Source organism: Corvus hawaiiensis, chromosome 4 (assembly GCF_020740725.1).
Source record: "Corvus hawaiiensis isolate bCorHaw1 chromosome 4, bCorHaw1.pri.cur, whole genome shotgun sequence".
Classification (NCBI taxonomy): Eukaryota; Metazoa; Chordata; class Aves; order Passeriformes; family Corvidae; genus Corvus; species Corvus hawaiiensis.
Window position 1 is genome coordinate 12,854,480 of NC_063216.1, and position 20,292 is coordinate 12,874,771.

A 20,292-nucleotide genomic window follows, 5' to 3' on the forward strand; every position below is an offset into this window, starting at 1 on the left:
AAGAAGCTTTTCACTGTGAAGGTGGTGAGACCCTGGCACAGGCTGCCCAGAGAAGCTGTGGCTGCCCCTTCCCTGGCAGTGTTCCAGGCCAGGTTGGATGGGGCTTGGAGCAACCTGGTGTAGTGGAAGGTGTCAGGGGATGTGGACAAGATGATCTTTAAAGGTCCCTTCCACACCATACCAATCTGTGATTCAATGTACATACATACGTATATAAGTGCATACACACACACGAACTTATCGGGTGCCTCAATGTACCCTCCAGGAGGGTTTCTCTGGATAAAATTGAGAACTAATTGTATTATACATCTTTGATTTATGATCTTCCCAGAAGCAGTGTTCAAATTGTATTACGCAAATATACTGTGAAAGAGATTCTCAAATATGAGCCTAATTACTCTTTTGATTAAGAATCATAACTCTTGTTCCATTCCTGGGAGAAAAGTTGCACTACTGAATTAAAAAAAAAATACCATAAATATTTTCTATGTACCTTGTTGGGTCATTTTTTCATTACTGGCTAGATGATGTCTTTTGGCATCTCTTAATGAACTTTGTTTAAAAATGAGTTCTGGCACAGTCTTACTGATGTGAACAGGAGGAAAGGAAAAAACACTGATACTCGAAAGTAGGACAAAATTGTATGAACATACATTGTATGAATTTAGAGGTTGAAAACTCTTCCTTTTCAAGCCAGCAGTACTTTGAAGAGTACAAGTAGAAGAATGTACAAGTCTCAAATGGTGTGTGTACCCCAGGATGTGATTTAGGTAACAATACAAATCCTGGGAATGACAATCCCCTGATGACGGTTTCCTGTGGAACAGCACCTGCAGCCCAGGCGATCTGTGTGCAGTAGGAATGGGTATAACCAAGGCTGGTGCAGTATTCTGGTTTCAGTTTCATTATGCATTCTGCTTGTCTAACTTAAAAAATATAATTTTGTTGCTTTTAAGTATAACAAAAAATTTAGATTGTTTACTGCCTCTAAAGTAAAAATAGCCAGTGTGCTTCATTTCAGTCAAGTAATTTTTGAGGTTATATGTGCAATATTTCAGGTTGCTTTAATATTTTTACATTATTACAATCTGACTGATATTTGAAGTGAAATATTGAAACTGGCCAGGTTGGACAGGACTTGGAGCAACGTTCATGGCAGGGAGTGGCATGAGATGAGCGTTCAAGTCCCTTCCAACCCAAACCATTCCATGATTCAGTGATGAGGATTAGCTTCATTTTGTAAAGATAAAATTTTTTGTGTTCTTCATAAATGAGAGTAAGTATTGAATGTAAGTGTTTCTTCTCTCTGTTTTTCTGCATGTTTTAGCATTACAGTCAGCTTTGGTTTGACATTAATCTTACCTACGACAAAATAAGAAGGATTTAGGTTTTGGTCTAGCAATTACTGTTCTAAAGCACAATTACGGAGCTCAGAGAATTCATATTGAAGCTGGCAACAAATGCTGAATTTTAATAAGGGCAAATGATAACATTTACCTTCAAATCAATTTTTTCCTGTCTTTTTAGAAAATGAGGGGTGCTACTCATGGAGCTATTCAGGGCTTGAAATTTCTCATAGGAGAGTTTCCAACTTCCCTAAAAATCTCTTCGTCCTTGAGTCCAGCAAATGTGTGATTGTGCATTTGGCTTTGGAAATATTGAAGGGCTTTATTTAGAAATATTGAAGGCCTTTATTTCAGGCAATTTTTCAGTATTGTAGCTAAAAATAATAAAAAAATAATAAAGCAGTGTTTTGCCTGCAAACAAAAATGCAAACAATTCAGTGTAATTAGTCATAAATTGGTAAGTTCCCTTTAATTTGCGTCTAAGTTTTTTTCCCTGCTACTTGAATGTCACTCTCTCAGTATTTTCCAGCCAGGTCTGTTCAGTTGTCTCTGCTCTGCCTGTTCCCCACAGCTCCAGGCATAAGAAACAGAGGCAATTTGAGAGGACACTTACGACTGCCAGTTCCTCTGGAGCCTACACTCCAAATGGAGTATTTGGTGGTCGGGACTGTCACCTCTTAGTTCCAGCACTTGAATTGTACAGATTCATGAGCACCTCACCATCCAATGCACTTTTTTAAAGTGCTTTTAGAATTTGTAGCTGGTAAGGAAAAAAAATGCTTGTAGTTCCCCTACAGTAGATCAACCTGGTGGCAGCTGATTGAGGTTCTGATTCAAGGCTTTTTCTCCTCTCACTTTCTGACCCACCATTACTGTCATCCTGTTCCTGCAGGCATTTCTATAAAAGTGTTGACCTGCTCCTTTGAAAATCAACTTCAAATGTAAGTGTTTATTATTAAACTCCTATAGAAATTTTCTTTTTAAAAAATAGTAAAAAATAGTGACTTACAGAATTCAAAATTTTTCTTAAATGTTTCTAATTTTTATGGTTGCATTAATTATGGTACAAATTTCATCTATGGAAATTACCCTCAAGCTCTGTTCATATCAAATTTTGTTTCTTGTTAATGGACTTGCTAGGAAGAGTTGGCTGTGCTTGGGTAGGTTTCCTTTAAAAAATTTTTAATAACATGCTGTATATATATACTTAGTGTAGAGTAATGAAACGGTCTTGAAACAAGAACTCTTTCTATTTTTCAGTTAGAACCTGCACTCTTGACTTTATAGGCTGTAATCAAATTAATGATCTGTTGCAAGAAAAGAAATAATAATATAAATAAAGCAAAACAGAACATTCAAAATCGTATAAACAGTTGGCTTAGTGCTTGAGTATATATATACAAATGCCTTGTTTTGCACAATAATATTTTCATGTAAATTAACCCTATGAAAGGATACATTTATTATGGAGTTTTTAAACAATTTGAACAACACCTTTGCAAATTTAAAAACTTAGAATTTTGTTTGTCATGGGTATAAGATTTGAGCTAGAAATTGGGAATCTTACTTTCATAGTACCTGCAGTGGTTTTTACCAGACTACAAGACATTTAGACACACAAATACTCAGAAAATCCTCTGGTAGTTGTAATTTAGAGGTAAATTAAGAAACTACTATGCAATCTCCTTGTGTACAGCTTCATGTATCATCTCGCTCAGTAGCCTGAGGCATTAGCAAGCTTTCAGCATGAAATTTAGTGCTAGAGTATGCATTCCTGAGTTATTGTATATCATGCATACCATATATATGGCTTTTATAGGCATATAAATCACAGCATCAGGAGTCTTGTTTTCTAAATGTAAAGCTGATCTTAATCTCAACAAGGTGGCTAAATTTATCTTAATAAGAGAATCTGATCCTGTGCAAAGGTTAGACTTGGTGAATCATTAAAAGGAAATGGGTATTCTTAGAAATTCAGGTAAATGCAGAGAATAATTGCTCAACTTTCTGTAAGTCTGGACTGTCAGCAAAGAAACACTGTCAATGTCACATAAGGGCTGGGCCAGTCCCTGGTGGGTACAGCAAGTAAATGTGTGAGGGACCATTTCTAGCCTTGAGGGCAAGTTGCAGAGTTTGGCATGGCTCACATACGCATCCCAGCATTCTCCTTCTCTTCCTTCCCTAATCTTCCCCCACCAAAGTCAAATCACAGAACTGCCTTACCTTTCCTTGGGAAGAGCCTATGGCCTGCACTGTGTACTCAGCAGTCCCTGAATGTTGCCCAGAGGAGTGGAGGTTGTTAGGAGCCAGCAGCCCCAGGGACCATCTGAAAAATGCAGCAAGGAGCAGCGCCCACAAGGCAGTGCCAAATCCCAGCATCCCAGCTCTGTGTCTGCTCATGCCCTCAGCCTCTGCTGAAATGAGCTGTATCAACCCAAGTTTATTGCAGCCTTCAGAATTCACTAGTGTATTGTTCACTTCAGATGAGATTGATTAATCTTGTCCTTCCTTCCACCCTACGTTCTACATCTTCTGTAATGGTTCTTGTATTTATTTTGATCACACTGAGAGGGATTAGACCTTGGGTCCCGTTGGCTTGGGCCACGGAGGCCTGCACCTCAAAACGTTCTATGTGGGTAAACCTTTGGCAGCTCATTGCTAGTTCATTTGCTCACCTCTTGGATCACCACACATGGTTTTGAAGCTGCAATGTGCCCTGCTACTGTATTAACATCATAACATTCTCTGGTTCCTAACATTTTCAGTAGTTTGTTTTCCTTGAAAATAGTTTTTGAAATACAAACAGCTCCCAACCCACACAAGAGGTTTGTTAAGTACTGCATTTATCTGCTTGTCTGGGGTGCCCGGCATTCCGAATCAGCAGTGGTGTTTTAGAATGCAGTTGGACATTCTGTAAGTCCTATGAGGAGTAGCTGAGGGATATGGGGGGGGCTCAGCCTGGAGTAAAGGAGGCTCAGGGGGGACCTTCTGGCTATGCACAACTCCCTGACAGGAGGGTGCAGCCAGGTAGGGGTTGGGCTCTGCTCCCAGGGAACAAGGGACAGGATGAGAGAAAATGGCCTCAAGGGGAGGTTCAGGTCGGACATCAGGAGTAATTTCTTTGTGGAAAGGCTGGGCAGGCATTGGAAGGGGCTGCCCAGGGAGATGGTGGAGTCATCACCGCTGGAGGTGTTCAGTGACATGGCAGTGCTCTGGTCTGGGTGACAAAGTGGAGATCAGTCACAGATTGGACTTGGTGATCTTGGAGGTCTTTTTCAATGTTAGTGATTCTGTGGATTTGAGCCGCGTTATGATGCAAGTGGACCATGTCATTTGATAACTGATGTCTTCAGTGGTCATGGGGGTGCAGTGTAAGGTACAAGGATTTATTCTGCTCTTATATATTGCTATGGTTGTAGATAACTGCTGGAAGGGGGCAAATACTAAACTGTTACACCACTGTAATCTAGAGTATCATTTGTTTTCTGAATTCTTTTGTGGTTTGGCAGCTTGGGACTTTACAAAACTATAATGGAAAAGTTAGGAAAACTTTATGCTGCCAGAATCACACTTCATAAAAATTGTCAGTGGGAAAACTCTCTATCAGTTACTTTTAACTGCAGTTACATCAGCAAAAGGGGTTGCAAATATCAAAAATGATGAGCCATCATAAAAAGATCATCATTCAGATTTCTTTTGCAGTTAAAAATGAAATGCTGTTACTGACAAAAATCCTGGAATCATTGAGGAATTAATCCTGAATGTATAAAAGGTGTGAAAAAGACCCCAAACCAAAGTAAACCCCTTTCTGCTCTGCAGTGTGAGAAACATGAAATGTTTGAATAATACGTGTGTACAGGGACTTCCCCCACTTCTTTAGTTAAGCTGATCAGAGTCATAGAATCCCAAAATGGTTTGGGTTGGAAGGGACCTTAAAGCTTCTCTCATCCCCTCTGTCATGGGCAGGGACACCTTCCACTAGACCAGGTTTCTCCAAGCGCTGTCCAACCTGGCCTTGTTAAAGAGTAACACTTGAATTCAGCTTACCAGTTTACAAACCTTAGGTTAATATTTTTCTCTTTAAAAAACAGAGAAAACTTCTTTGTAATCCCCATATACAGTGATATTTTTCAGGTTTTATATTTGCATACAGTGCTGCTAGCCACTCCGTAACAGGCTGACAATCCAGAGCACCTTTGTTAGTGTATCTCTACTTCCCATTAAAGAAAGAGTTTATAGAACACACAGCTGATGAGAAATCAAGTAAAAATTTTAAAGAAATCAAATGTGGAAAATCACTTGTGGAAATAGTCACCATTTTTTCCCAGGCCGCCATCAAGTGAGAACAGATTCATCATATTAATGAATTTTAACTTGAATAAGGCTTCTCAGTGTATTTAAAACACTTTTTCTATTGAAAAGTATTTCTGTTATGCCACAGCTTCCCTTGTTTAATATTACCAGACTTTTAAATACATCACTGAAAGTCTTCTGTTTTCTTTGTTTGCTTTCAGCATATGAGAAATAATTTAGTCTGTCTGGGATACTCTGATTTCAAGAGTGTATCTTTGTCAGTCAAAGTTCTTAATCATGAGGGCATTTTATTCGTAAAATGTGTAACTGTTGTCCCAGTAAAATTGTTGCTGAAATAGTTTGTGACATTATTTCAATTATGCAGAAATAATTCCATCTGAATTGTAGAAGAATACTGAGTTAGAAGGGAGCCACAAGGATCATCAAGTTCAGCTTCTGGATCTGACTTGTAAACAACGCAAAACTGAACCAAAAATTTACTCTGTTCATTTTATAGTCACTTAATTCACAGTAATTTCTTATTTTTGATAGTGTTTACAATTTGTTTTACTTTGCAGTAGATGCTTTCCACAAAAGCACAATACCAAAAGGAAGTGTAAGAAATCCCAGCACCCTCAGTAGGTCTGTTATTGCTGCCTCTGAAGTTAACGTGGTAGGTTGGAGTCACTCTTCAGGTAATATGGGCAGGAACTGGTAGCTGAGTGCGCAGAGCTTGGGAGGGAGGAATGAAAGGAGCTTGCTGTTGAATCATATTTAAAAGAGGACCTGTTCCTCATTAGGGAGTTAAGCTGAATACTTCAACCTTCTCTTACCATTCCTAAGTGTCCCAGTGAAGTTGTTGGGATTTATTAATGCATTGAACAAATAAAAATTGTATTTAATTTGCTTATACAATGATGTGGAGGAAGAAGTGAAAGGGCTTTACAGGAAGTATTTACACCAGGATTGATGTTTTGTATGGGTTTATAATATAAAAAAGATAGCCAATGAGTTACTTTTGAAAAATGAAAGAAAGTGTAGTTGCTTTGCTTTTGTATTTGAGAGGCCATGCCATCAGTTCTGTTTTGGATGAAGAATACTTTGTGACTTGAAGGTATCATAAAATACTGGGAAAAAGACATGAATTGGTCTCAGCAGAATAGTGTACATGTAAAGCTTCTTCCAGCTCGAGAATCGATTTGCACTTGCATTGGCCTCCTTTGAAACCATCCCCAGTAGTGTCTCCAGTAAAGTGAGACAACATCTTTTCGTCCTGAAAGAAAACAATTATTGAAATTGTGAGATTTGGGGGCATAAGTTTTTTGTTGGGTTTTTTTTTCCTTTCCAAAGGACCATACTTCCATTATTTACATGTTTCTTGGAAAACATCACATTTCATATAAAATAGAGCGTGAGGTTGCTGTTGCTCAGTGTGACATATTATTTACTGCATTATTCAGCAATGGGGTTCTATGGCTGGCTCAGGCTTCTGAGGGCTTCCTTGACTGGTCTGATTTAAAACACAAGCAGCAAACACCATTAAACTGTCTGCTCGCTGTAGTAGCCAGCTGTGTCCTGCAGTCTCCCATTTACTATTTCTGTAGAGTTCTAGAAAGGCATTTTACAGTCCTTTCCAGAAACACTTTGTTTTACTATGCTTTAGCCTCATGAAAAATTTAATTATCATCAAGGATAGTTTTGTACTTAATATGTAACAGAGTGCACGTCCTTAACACATGTACTAGAAAATTAATGGTTTCTTCTTTGACCTGTCAGTAAAATCTTGGAAGCTCTGCATACCAGGGAATGTGGAAGCAGAGAATCATCAATGCCTTTAATAAATGTCTCTGTGTGATTTCCAGTCTTCTAACCTACCAACTTCTTTTCTTCTTTCCTCACCGCCCCCCCCCCCCCGCCCCCCATGCTGGCTGTGAAGTTTGGGGTGATATACTCAATAACTTATTCTTTACAGCTCCTTAAAAAAATTTAACAGTACTGAAATCACAATTGCAATAGGAAACTCTGAGGAATGATGGGAAACTGCCACCACTTTGCTTTTAGTCTTGAGTCTATCAGTGCACTCTGAAGTGCTGTGATTCAGTGTGCTGAATTTAGCTGTAAATTTAACCATGAAACATAGAAATCACTGGCTTCAATCACTGAGTGTTTTTAAATCATCCTACATTTTTCACACACATCATTTTCATCATTTGAGCATTTGCTGCAGATGGAATTACATGCCTGACATTTATTTTTAAATTTTTTAAAAAATCCTTTTTTCAAAGTGAAATGAACTGAGAATGTAAAGTAATGCTGGACACAGCAAAAGTCATCATTAGAGCATGGAACATCCGATTGGCATTTATTTTTGCTTGCTGAATTCAGAAATTTCCAAGTAAGAGTTGTAATTCTGGATGTTGGGAATGGAAGCAATTTCAGAATATAGTTGTGATGTGTGAGAGCAATGACATATGTGGTCTCTGTGAGGGTGTTGCATTCATCAAAACAGGTTATGATTTTGGATTGTTTTTCCTCCTTTCCCATTCCCACTTACTTCTAAGTTGAAAGCAGCCAGCAGTTTTCAAGGATTTCAGCTGGACTGTGTGTCAGGGAGCAGCTGAAATGTTGAGAGAAGGAAACAAGCAGCAAGGCAGGTGTGCCAGCTGTTGGGGAGAAATTAAGTAAGTACCAATGCTGCCCTGAGTAGTAGAGCAAAGTAACAGAGTCACAAGGCTGTGGTGCCCATTTTTGTCTGGAAGAGTGTCATCACTAGTGTAGAACACCAATGAGGAAATCTTCAATGAGGAGCGTTCAGTGGTAATCTATTTTTCTGTCAATTTCAATGATTTTCAAAATCAGGATATTTTATGGATGGCCTGGAATTCTGTTCCAGAAGAAAAGTTATTCTGATGTAATATAAAATGTGAGACTGGAGAGAACAAAACCTCAAACAAACAAACAAACAAACAAAAACCCAACAAAAATACTCCCCAAAAGTAACAAGTCAGTACACACAACCCACAAAGCAACATCCCTCATTTTAATTGAGATATTCATAAAATGCTTTCTGAAGCTTGACATGGAAGACAAAACATACTGTAGCCACCAAAACAGTGGCAGCTTGCCAGAATGACTTGAAACTTCCTATTACAATGGTGATCAAAAAGGCTGAAAGGAATCATGTAGCTTGTTCAACCTCTATCCCTGTATTTTTTCAGAACTTCAAAGTGTGAAGTCTTCAGTTTTCACTTTGCTTTAGAACTAAATAAAATTTTGAAGTTTTGACCATCTTGTTGACAACTTGTATGAGTTGTCTCTAGTCACACATTCTTACACTTAATTTCCTTTAAGTTTCCTTTTGTTCTGATGAAAGAAGACAATTAAGAGAACCTCTTTTATAGCAGTGATTGGAAATCAGCAAACTAGGATCATCTGATTACTGGGTTTCATGGACTGAGAATAGGAGTGTGTGACTAGAAGTACATAAATGTATACTGTGGTGTTGATGCAAATTTGTACAAATTCAACTGATTTGAAGGGCAGTGTTGAATACTGGATGATGTTTAGCACCACTGTTCTCTCTTACTGCTGCCGCCAGGATAGGCGAAGGCTACACTAGCAAGTATTGCGTGTTTCAAGCAAAATGAGTTTTGTGTTGGACCTCACTTTATCCATGTCAAGTCACAGACCTAAACCTAATCAGAGCAAACAGTCTGCTTCTCATGGCAGCATCTGTTTGTTGTGATTTGTGGTCCAGGAACTCTATGTAAAAGAATGAGGAAAGCTGCATTGTTTAAAAAGCAAATGTTCCAGTTGTGTTCTTGTGGGAACCTGTTCTGAATTATCAAATGTTTGTGTTATTATCTCAGTGGCTAGAAACTCCTGTGTTTTGCTCTTGGAAAGCCTAGTTGAAAAAAAGATTCAGCAGCTGAGTTAGCTTGTTACCCTCTCCTCATAGCTGGACACTCTGCATCTGCTTATTTTGGCTCAGGCCTGATGGTGTGTTTGGTACCTTCATCTTCCCTTCCTCTTCCATAAGGCCAAAACCCTCATTTTCTAAACTAGTTCTTTGAGGAGAGGTTTAGGACATCACAAAGTTACCTCAGATTTAGATTCTAAGATATTTTTTTATTATAATCTTTTTAACCTCCAAGAAAGAGGAAAAGATCTCCACTTTTGGGAGAATTGAAATAAACCTCATGTCTCGCTGGGAAATAATGCTGAAAGAGGGAGAATATCTTTGAAATTAACATAGCAGGAGCAACAGATTTTGTTGCCAAGATTTATGAATTTCAGACATTGAAATGTTAAATACATGCTTACTTAGTAAGGTGGTGTAGAGGTGGAAGAATGTTCTGGGGACATTGCCTTGGTTGAAGTGGACATAAGCAAGTCATTCATGCTGGTGCTCGGGGCTCTCAGACCAGCTAAGGAAGGCTGCTGTGATGTCCTGGAGAAGGGAGCCTCTGTCCACAAGTATTTCAGTAGATTTGCAGAATGTGGTGAACTCCTGTAGTAGACTTGATGGCCACAAGCCACAGCTGCCTGTATGCTAAGCCAAAGTGCCTGTAGTCTGCAGTAGGCCTTGGAATCCAGTAGCACTGAAAGCCTAAAGTATTCTTTTGTCTTTTGAAGTAGAATCTCCTGTTCACCTCCTGTCACTTCTGCTGCTTGGAAAAACAAATGGAAAAGCCCAAAACCAGAAATGAAAAAAAATTAAGTAACATTTTTCAGTATCATCGTAGGTGCAGAGGAGCCTGTTTGGGAACCTAACATTTGCTATGTTCCTACTCTTTTTAAGCTCTTCTGTTACCCACATTGTATGCTGGATTCTGCCCAGATGCCTAATCACTAATAAGCTACTTGTTGAGGACGTCTTGGAGGAAAATTGACTCTGTTAGTCAGCCTGGTTGGTATCAGGGTCTGAAGGACATATTTCTCACTACATTATGTAGTCATTTCTCAGTCATTATGTAGTCCTCATGTGGTACATTCAGAAGGACTAAAGCTTAAAAATATCTTTGATGGTGACCAAAGACTGGCAACAAATCCCCAATGTATGTATCGTTGGATTCATTTTCTTTGGCATAATTTGGTATTCTAGTGTGATTTTCTATCAAAGGAAGTCATGCAGACTTAGAAGGGATTGAGAGGGTTGGAACCATTCACCTGTCCAGAACAGGACTGGGTAGGGTGTTCATGGCTAAGGTTGTTTAGGTCATTTGCAGAGACTTGCAATACTGGAGTCTGCTCCAGGAGTCTGAAGCTTGTGTGTCAGTGTATTGCAGTGCTTCATTAACCATTACTATTAAAAATATTTAATGGATGTGTAATGTGAATGATCTGTGTTTTAGGCTCACTCCTTCTTGTCCTCCTAGATGTGGATAATAGAATGTACTGTTTTCCTAATGAAAGGTTGCTGTGTTCACCAACAAGCTTCTGCTGTAGGTTAACCATGTTGCTTATGCTCTTTTTTGAAATTTTCATCAGTTGTGGGGTTTAGGTCTTACTTGTATTCCTTTTTTATTTTGTTCACAGCCAGTTCAGATATTTCTTTAGTATATTGAATTGTACAAAATTCTTACTTTCTACTCTAGAAGACATGAAGTTGTTTCCATTTGTACAGTTGGGGAATCCTTTTTATTTGCTCTAAGGCATTTATTCAAAGTTATATGAGTTTATAAGAATAAATTCATATGAATGGTCTTGCATCCAAAATACAAATTATTTTAAGATTTGTCTGTCGTGAAGTCAGTGAATATGCAGGATTATTCCACTAATGGTTAAGTATCATGTTTTTTCTAGAACTGCTTCTGAATTTTACATAGGTAAATTTCTGTCAACTATTTCCAGCTTTATAACCAAGAAAAGGTCATATTAGAGTAGAAGGAATCTGATCTTCAACTAAATGTGAGGAAAATAATTGACTTGTGCTTCTTTCCATGGTTTTGCTGGAGTGAGATGAAAATGTCTTACACAGCCATTCAGAAAGGGATCTCCTGCTTAAAGTTGAATTCAAAGTAGGTTACTCAGGGATTTTCTAGACAAGTCTTGAAGTCCTCCAAGATGGAGAGTCCACAGTGGCTGCTCCATATCCTCATAGAAAAAAATTTTTCCTTGTATCCAGCCAGAACCTTCTCAGTTGCACTTTTATGTCCATATTTTCTCTATTTAAACTGTTTTGAACCTGAGTCAGGAGAGCAGCTCTGTCTTGCAGACAGGTTTATAGGGGTAAGGGAAGGCTGCCAGCAGGTTCTCCTGAAGCCTCCTCCTCTCCAGGCTCAAACCCCCAGTTCCCTCAGCTTCTCTGCAAGGCATAGCTTCAGCCTCTCAAGTAGGCTGTCTCACGAGTGTCAGGAGTGGAATTGCTTCCCTGGATCTATTGGCTTCAGTCCCACAGATGTGTCTTAGGATGCTGTTGATGCATGTGAGATGGATGTTAATATCTTGATGATTCAGCACTTGAGAAGAATGTTGCAATTTAGTCATTTCAGCAATCTAGGGCACTAAGAGAAGTCATAAAATACAGTCAACAAGTGTGTTCTGCTACCTTAATACATTCGTTAGGTTTCCTGTGGTGATGCCAGCTCAGCTGTGTTAATCTTCCTTTTCTCTCTGACTTCACCTCCTCCAGGTTTTAATTCCATTAGCCAGTCTAATTTGTCAGAGAAATATGGGGATCACATTTACTGTTATGCTCCTACTTTTAACCATGTGGGAATCAGCAGATAGGGTGGATGAGAAACCCAAAGAAGTGCTCTAGAGAGGGGAAGTTGGGTAGCGGCAGCTGAAGCCCTGATGGTGGTGCAGACCAGGGCTGGTGTTTGGCAGCCAACCAGCACAGCCTTACCTAGGCACCAGGCACTGCTACTTGAGTGGGTTTGGGTGCTTAGAGCTGTGTGACAGAACTGGAAGCATTACAAAGAGTCAAGGGAAGGAGCCAAGTTCATAAAAATGTGAAGTTTGCCAGTTTGATTGCTCCCAGAAACCTTTTAAGTTCCATAAGGGGAGTTAAAATTTAATACTCTGGAGCTAAACATGAATGGAGACAGACTTTTTGTCCGGTAGGAAACTGGTGATCTGTAATGAATGTTGTCTCTAGAGGTTTTCCCTATAAGTGGTTCCTGCTTGTTCCTGTTTTTTGACTCATTTCTAGAATATGTTTCCCACTCCCAACCACTTTTTAACCTAGAAATTCGTCTTTCTGTTTTTCAGTGTGCTTATCAATAACATGTAAAAAGAAGAGTAAGTGTCAGCATGGATTACTCGTACTGTTACTAGTCCACTTCTGTTTGAGAGAAAATATTCTTTTTGCTCACCTGTAGTTTGGCCAAACACAACTTCTAAGAAATATAAGTTTTTCTGTGACAGAAAGAAACACCTTTCTCATTTTGCATTGATTGAAGGCTGAAAATTGGTCACATTCTGGTGGAAGAGTAGTTTATGTTCACTTGTTGTTATCTAAAGGTATGAATGTTCTTTTCTGCATAATGGTACTCTTACTTGATTAGGTGATGTTTCTAATGCCCAAAATGTTTATGATTCTTTGAAGAGATTATTTTTGCTGGAGTATTTTTTATTTTTTCTATTTTTGTCTGTACAGTTGCTGGACCTGGAGATTGTAGTTGCATTTTTCTAGATGCAAGCAGATTCAACAACAAGCACTGTCATGCTCAGAGAATTTGCTTTCTTACCCCTGAGCTTGGCTCCATTGCTGCTAGAAGGAAAGATTCAATAAGTAGTCTCAATTAATTTATACTTTTCCTGGGCTCTGCTGTGAGTGATTATGTTAATGGTAATTACTTCTGTGTACTTCATAAGAAAATACTGGGAGATTGTCGGGAGCAGTTCTGTTCAGGCACGTATCCTTCACTATGCTACTGACCTTGTTTATATCCTGGTCAATAAATGTGATTTCTGTAAGATAACAGAAAGATGTCAACTTCTGTTCATATTTTTTCATTGGTTATGAAGAGAAAAAATACAGCTTTTTCCTCAGGGCTGACATGTCCCAAATCATCTGAATTAAAGACTTGGCCATGGAAGCACTAGGCATATACAGTCTGGGCTAGTTCTTCCCATAAACTTTGTTTTATATTTGTATAGCACCAAAAGAAGCACATGAGCTTCTTTTTAGAGCCTGATTTAAATAATTAAGATAGATTTTTAAATTTCAGGTACAGAGAAAGAGAAAATACTAGCAGTCACTGTCACTGGGAAAGGTATTTTCTCTTCAGTGTAATACATTTAAATTTCACTGGCATGATTCACATCTTCATTATGTTTCAAAAGCAAGTGCAGTAAACAAATGGGACAGCAATATAAAGCTGTGTTGTGAAAGTAAGCTTTTTAACTGGCAGGGATGGATACCTGCCTTGGAATGCTGGATATTCTATGTTTCTGCTTTTTTAGAAAGCTATTTCAGAAACTGACATCATAACATTAGGGCAAGATACTCATTACTGATAGGACTGAAGCACTAGAGATCATTAGCACAGAGATGGACTGTTACATTCTAAAATTGTCTTAAGTAACCTGGCAGCTTCATTTTCTGTTTCAGTGTGGTTCAGAATACAGTATTATTCTGAACAGCACTGTTCTTGATAATGAAATAACCTTGTGGCTTTGTTACAGTCCGGTGCAGTTCCCTGGTTTTGGCCAACTATGTTGTCAGTAATGTAAATGGAGAATAGATTTAGTGATCTTTTGTAACAGGCCAATGTGAGCAGTTCTGTTCACCAGACAGACACCACAACTGTCCTATTCTTTAGTTTCTGTCTATAATTTCTTCCAAAATCTAGACGGATTACAGCCAGTTTCATACCAGCCACAAATGTTCTCTTCACAAGGTACTTTCACACCATATTTAAAGTAAGATTTGGGTTTTGTGCAATACTGACTCCTTCCCCAAGCCCTGCAGAAGATTGCTGCAAAAGCTCTATTCCCTTGCTCTACACTGGGCATTTCACAGACTGTTTTCTTCAAAGCAAAAACTCTTGAGACCAATAATTAGTTGGAAAAGTTCCCAAAGCACTTTCTGTTGGGCAGTGTAGTTCCAATGGATCTGTGTAAGAGGTTGAGATGTAGGATGATTTCTCAATGTTTGCAAAATGTGCTGGTTTGGGAGGTTACAGGGAGACGGAGACGAGAGCAACAGGATTTGAGAGACTCTCAGCAATGCAAGCAGGACACTGGGTGGGACAGTGATTCTTCCCTCTGACTGCCTGTGGCACTCTTGTTGCAGAGGTGGCTCTGCTATGTGCAGAGCAGTTGCTGAACTTGCTCACATTACAGAGCACAAATAGTAGGTTGCCATAAAATACTTTTTCAGTGGACCAGTGGTGCTTCAGGAACAGCTGGCATGGACTGGAGCTTTTCTAATAGTGGTTGCTCAGGATTCGACCTCTTCATCTCACAAGTCACTTGGAGTATATAGATTTGTCTTGGGTAGGTACATTGTAAGGTTCTTCTTCTTGCTCCATTTCCTTGTGTAGTAGGTCACAGGTGACATTCTAAAGCTGGCATTGTGGTGACAAAAGCTGTGCCCAACTCATGCAAATTGTATGTGCAGTTCAATTGTACAATGTTCGAGAACCTCCAAGGGGGGAGGTGCAAGGCAATGGTAGTTAGCAACTTGATTTTTCATGAAGGTATCGCTAAGGCTGTGTTTGCTGCTGCTGTTCCCACATAACTTTGAAAGAATCTCATCATATTCTCACAGTAACTCTTTGAAGCGTCAGTGGGTCTTAATTAAACTTGAACTTTCCCAAAATGCGTATTTTGTTAACCAGACATCTTGCTTGAATCGAACTGGAGCAGATTATTGCATGGTTTGTTTCTGTTGACAGCAGAAATTAATCCCGATTAATTTCTACTGTTCAGCATTTCACTGGTGGGAAATAAGAGGTAGCACTGTAGGCACATCAGAGTTTGGCTACAGCCTGAACATCAAAGGACCAGCATTTCCCAAGCATGTGCAAGTGCTATGTTACCTGAAGGTCACTGCTTGTTCAAGCTTTGAGGTATGATACTATACATGGTGCATGGCCTTGGAGAAAATACGAACATTTCGTGGAAAGAATGGGTATTTTTAAACTTGTATTACTAACTGGTACTTCATGTAGGTAAAGTTAGGTGTGTTAGCACAGATGCAGAAAGTGGGTTTTAAGACCTAGCAGTGCTCTTTGCTTCTCCTACATGTAAGCATTGCCTGTCTGTGTGTCTGTCACCGCTGCTTTCTCATGTTCTATCTTGAGACTCTGCAATAAGATTATCTGAAAAGGAGCTTGTAAGAGGCATGTGCTCATCTTTGTCTCTTGAATTCAGTTTTATTGATCCATAGTTTGTTTGGGATTTCACATCTAAATCTCCTACTCGACATGCCTCTCTTATAACAAAACTTGTGTTTCAGAAAGCTGATGATCCTGCAGTGTAAACTTTGGGATTTATTGTTTTCCTCGATAAATTAAAAATGCATCTTGTTTGGGGCAAAAAAGATGGAAGAGAGAACGCCATCATCAAGCCACAGCCTAAATTGGCACTAGGTTAAATTCCTTTGACTGGCAGTTCTTGGTTTGAAATTAAATTCTAAGAAATTAAAGAACTTAAGATGTGGAAAAGTATAGCTTGGCTATCACTGAATGGTTGAGGTTGGAAGAGACATGTAAAGCTATAAATATGCATGTGTGAAGTTACAGTGTACCTTAGGAATCTACATAAATTTCTTATGGAACATACTTTCCATAAGATAATCATGCTCCATGTTTATTGTTAAGATCAGTTTGTCCCAAGTACTTGGTAAAGTGTATGTGTATGAGTCTGTTAGGATTATGTGATGTTATCTCATACACACACACAAATGTAGTAGTGCAATTTGTGAACTCCCATGTATATGTATGCACAAGGAACTAAAGTCGCCAGATCTCACCTCTGCTCATTTGCTAGTAACACAAGGAACATTTTCTCAAAGGAAAAACATCAATGGCTCTTACTTGATATAAAGAATTTGTGCTGGGCACATACAAGTAACACATTGCTACTGAAGGTCCAGGAGATGTGGCCTCATGCAAACTTGTGTGTGTGTGTAGGTGTATTTTTCAACTTTTTTTTCCCTATTTTTTGCTCCAGTTTTTCATGGTTCTTCCTTCTGGAAGCAAGCATGAGTTGTCAGTGAGCATAGCTTATCTGGCTCGGTGTCAGAAGCAGAAAATACCTCAGTCAAACACTTGCTAAACGAAGGGAGGATGTGAAATTAGTGCCTGCTTGTGTTACTGTTTTCTGATACTCATGCTGAAAACATGAGTACCAGGTTTACTCTGCAGTTCATGTTAGCATGTTTAATATTTTTGATGAAACAAACATCCTTGTTACATTTTTACGTATTTCTTGCATGAAACGTTAGTATTGTTGAGACATCTGTTAAATTAAACTTTTGTTTTTATTTAGGTGTATGACTTGGATGGCATCTCCTTGATTCTGGACAGTTGCAGCATTGATGACAACAATCCTTGTATCTTTTACAAAAGAATTCTGTTTATTGAATATGACTCATGAGAAAAGGTGTGGGGGTTTCACAGATTTATGCCAGCATTGCATTCACTGGGTATCTAAATGTAACTGGCCTCATGAGCTTCCTGGTTATATTTAAATAGTTCAGAAGTGAGTGAGGGCAGAAATAGGCTTCCATGAACTGGATTCTAAGTAAGTTAACTGTGGTTATATTCTGTTTCCTAAAATAATAACTATTTCTGGTTTGCAAGTGCCTATTCAAAGAGCTGTGACTGAAATCTGAATTCAGACTCTGGTCATTGTATCAGATTGTAGAGCTTTTGCTTCCACTGAAATCTGTTCAGGAAACTGAAATAGGTACCCCATAGATTCTCTACACTTATTAAATCAGATTGGGGAACTTGTTCTAAGCAGAGACAAGGCTAGCAAGCTGTTATGAAAATATGTATAATTGAGAGAATCAGTGATGGAAATTACTGAAATGTTGGGGAGATTTTAATATTATTAAATATATGTTAAATGAAGCATTGTGCTTCATATTAATTTCTTTTTCTGGAATTTAAGAGCAGAAACTTCCAAAAATAAATTGCTATTAGAGGGAAATAATCTGATATTGAAGATAAGCAGTTCTTAAGCAGAGTTATCCAACTCTACAAGTAATACAAGTGTGTTCAGTGAGCTGTGATTTTCTGTAATGTAATCATTAGCTCTTTGTAAGTTTCTGGTAAGTGCATCTGGAAATCAAATATCTTTCCTATAGAGAGTCATGTCAGGTTTTTTATACTGAACACATGAAACAGGTTTTCAAATTATTATGTAAGAAAAAGCATACTTTTTTAAACAAGTATCAACAAACAAACAAAAGAGTAGTGAAAATGTTTCATATTCTCTCAGTTGTGTCCTGCAGAACATCATCTACATATAAATATATCTTAAAATGATGAAATAATGTAGATGATAGCACAATGTTAACAAGCTGGGTGGAGGAGCAAGAGGTGGTAAGTATCCTCTGAGTTATTCAGTTTGATGGTTTATATCCGTGAGTTTTACATCCTCAGTATTCCTGTAGTTTGAGACCTGGCAGTGCCTCTTGACAGTGCACTGAGTGGCAGAATTGTATTTCCATGGTCCACATCTGGTAAAGGGCACTGCTGGATGTGGTGGGATGGCCAGGGAAAGTTACCTTTCCCTAAATGGAAAAGCAGCCCTGAGAAAACCTAGTAAGGAGTTTTGGTCCCAAGTGACTCACCTTTGCTGAAAAGCACAGCTGTGCAACCACTTCTAGGATTAATCCTTCATTTTAGCTGTAGTAAAAGAGGATAACGTTTGAGATGCTCAAAGGGTAGAATTGTAGTTTATGATCCTGAATGAAAGGAAAATAAAATACCATGAGACTCTTTACTGTGCTTTGAGCAAAGTAGAACCTCTTGCACCTTTTGATACAGGCTGACATTTTATGACTGTACCATAACCTTCTTACTAGAGGATAAAACTTTGTTTACTTGGTTTTTAAAGCCATAATAACACCTTTTAATGGAAATTTTCACCAGTGATCCATAGCATACACTATTGGGGGATATGGAAAAGTGAGTAGCACATGGGCACAAGGAGGATTTGCCTGCTGTGGCAAAGTTTGCTGCATCAGCTTCTGGAGTGCAGCTCCTGGCTATTGCTGTTTATTGTTTTGACCCCTTGCTATTCCACGTGCTCTTGTGCTACATGAAGTTAATACTCCCCTGCTTCTTTCCTGCCTCTAACATTCCTCATCTGCTGCCTTCCCAGCAGGTTGTACACAGGGAAGCAGAAGAGACATTTGCAGTTTAGATCCGCCTCTACTTTCATCTGCTTTGCAGCATGTTTTGCTACTTCTGGACACCACAAAGCAGGTCCTTAGTAGTATGTAGGAGCCTGAATCCATTGCATAATATTTATTTGAAGAGATTTGACTGTTTCTTTGCTCTCTCTGTGCACCCCAGTCCTTCCTGGCACAAATCCCAGAATCACTGAATGGGTAAGGCTGGAAGGGACCACAGTGGCTCATCTGCAGTTTGCCAAGGTGGGGTGGAAAGCTGCAAGAAAAAGCTCAGCATAGCTCTTCAGACACGGCTCCTTCAGAAGTCATGTCCAGAAAGTTCACTTTACACTTTTATTCCTAGTGCCTGTTTTTGTGGTTTCAGGCTGTGTTACTTGGATTTCTCCTTGGACAAAACTGACCAGAAAAAGTTTCACCCAGAATCCTTTCAAATCCTTCTTAGATTTCTTAGTAAGTCTTGGTAGATGCACATTTTGTTTTGGAGTCACCTGAGCTCTACAGTTAAGACGTCATTGTGTTTTCTCCATTTTACTAGAAAAGTTCTGCCTCCAAATTACACATATAAAATTTCTCACCAAAAAGTGTAACTTTTGTGGTAAAAGCGATAGGATTTTTTTCTAGATGGAAAAAAAATAATTTCCCTGAAGTGTGCAATTTATCAGGAGAAGCTGGACTGCCATGTTAGATGTTAAAGGAGCTCTTTATTACCTTTGAGAGGAAAAAATTCTTTGATAAATCTTTTTATTTGTAGCATATGGAAGCATACTGAAAGAGGAAATGGGTCTTCTCTTATCCTAAAATAAATTCCTTTATAAACCTGTCATTACCTTAAAATTGCATCCTTTGAGATCCTGAACAGTTCTGTAATGTGCATAGAACTACCTGCGAGTTTGTGGCTTACGAAATTCAACTGACATGTTTGCATTATTTAATTAATTGTTTAAATTCATCTTTCAGTCCCCAGTTTGGGAGAACTGTTATCTTGTCAAATTGCATCTCAGACTTGTAACTTCTAATTTATACTAGCAAAGAGGTTTTTTTCCCTCAGGATATTTCATGAGTAAAAGCAAACAAACCACCACTCTCGTTAGTTACAGGCATGAAAATGATTATGGTCAGTTAAAAACCAATTTACTGTACATCTCTCATTATTTGAATCGGTATTTTAATTTTCCAGTTACTAAAACTTTGCATGTAAATTCAACAGAGAGACGCTGTAGGATGCCAGATTTTCCACTTGTGGCTATTAGGCTTTCAGCACAGGACAAAAGGTAAACAGAGTGAGTCTGGGGAGATGCAGATTCATTAAGAGTTAAACTTCAAAGAAGGTTT

At 38.7% G+C, this 20,292-nt stretch overlaps 1 protein-coding gene across 4 annotated transcripts in view; it reads left to right on the forward strand.

Moving 5' to 3' along the window:
• Positions 1–20,292, forward strand: part of ATXN10 (ataxin 10) — a 98,859-nt gene that overhangs the window by 64,117 nt on the left and 14,450 nt on the right. For 3 of the 4 annotated variants that reach the window (XM_048301318.1, XM_048301320.1, XM_048301319.1), the window contains one exon: positions 17,085–17,148. In XM_048301318.1, coding sequence (XP_048157275.1) covers positions 17,085–17,148 — 64 coding nt within the window. Of the gene's footprint in view, positions 1–2,238; positions 2,288–17,084; positions 17,149–20,292 lie in introns of those variants that run through there. The other variant, XM_048301321.1, reaches the window with a different exon arrangement.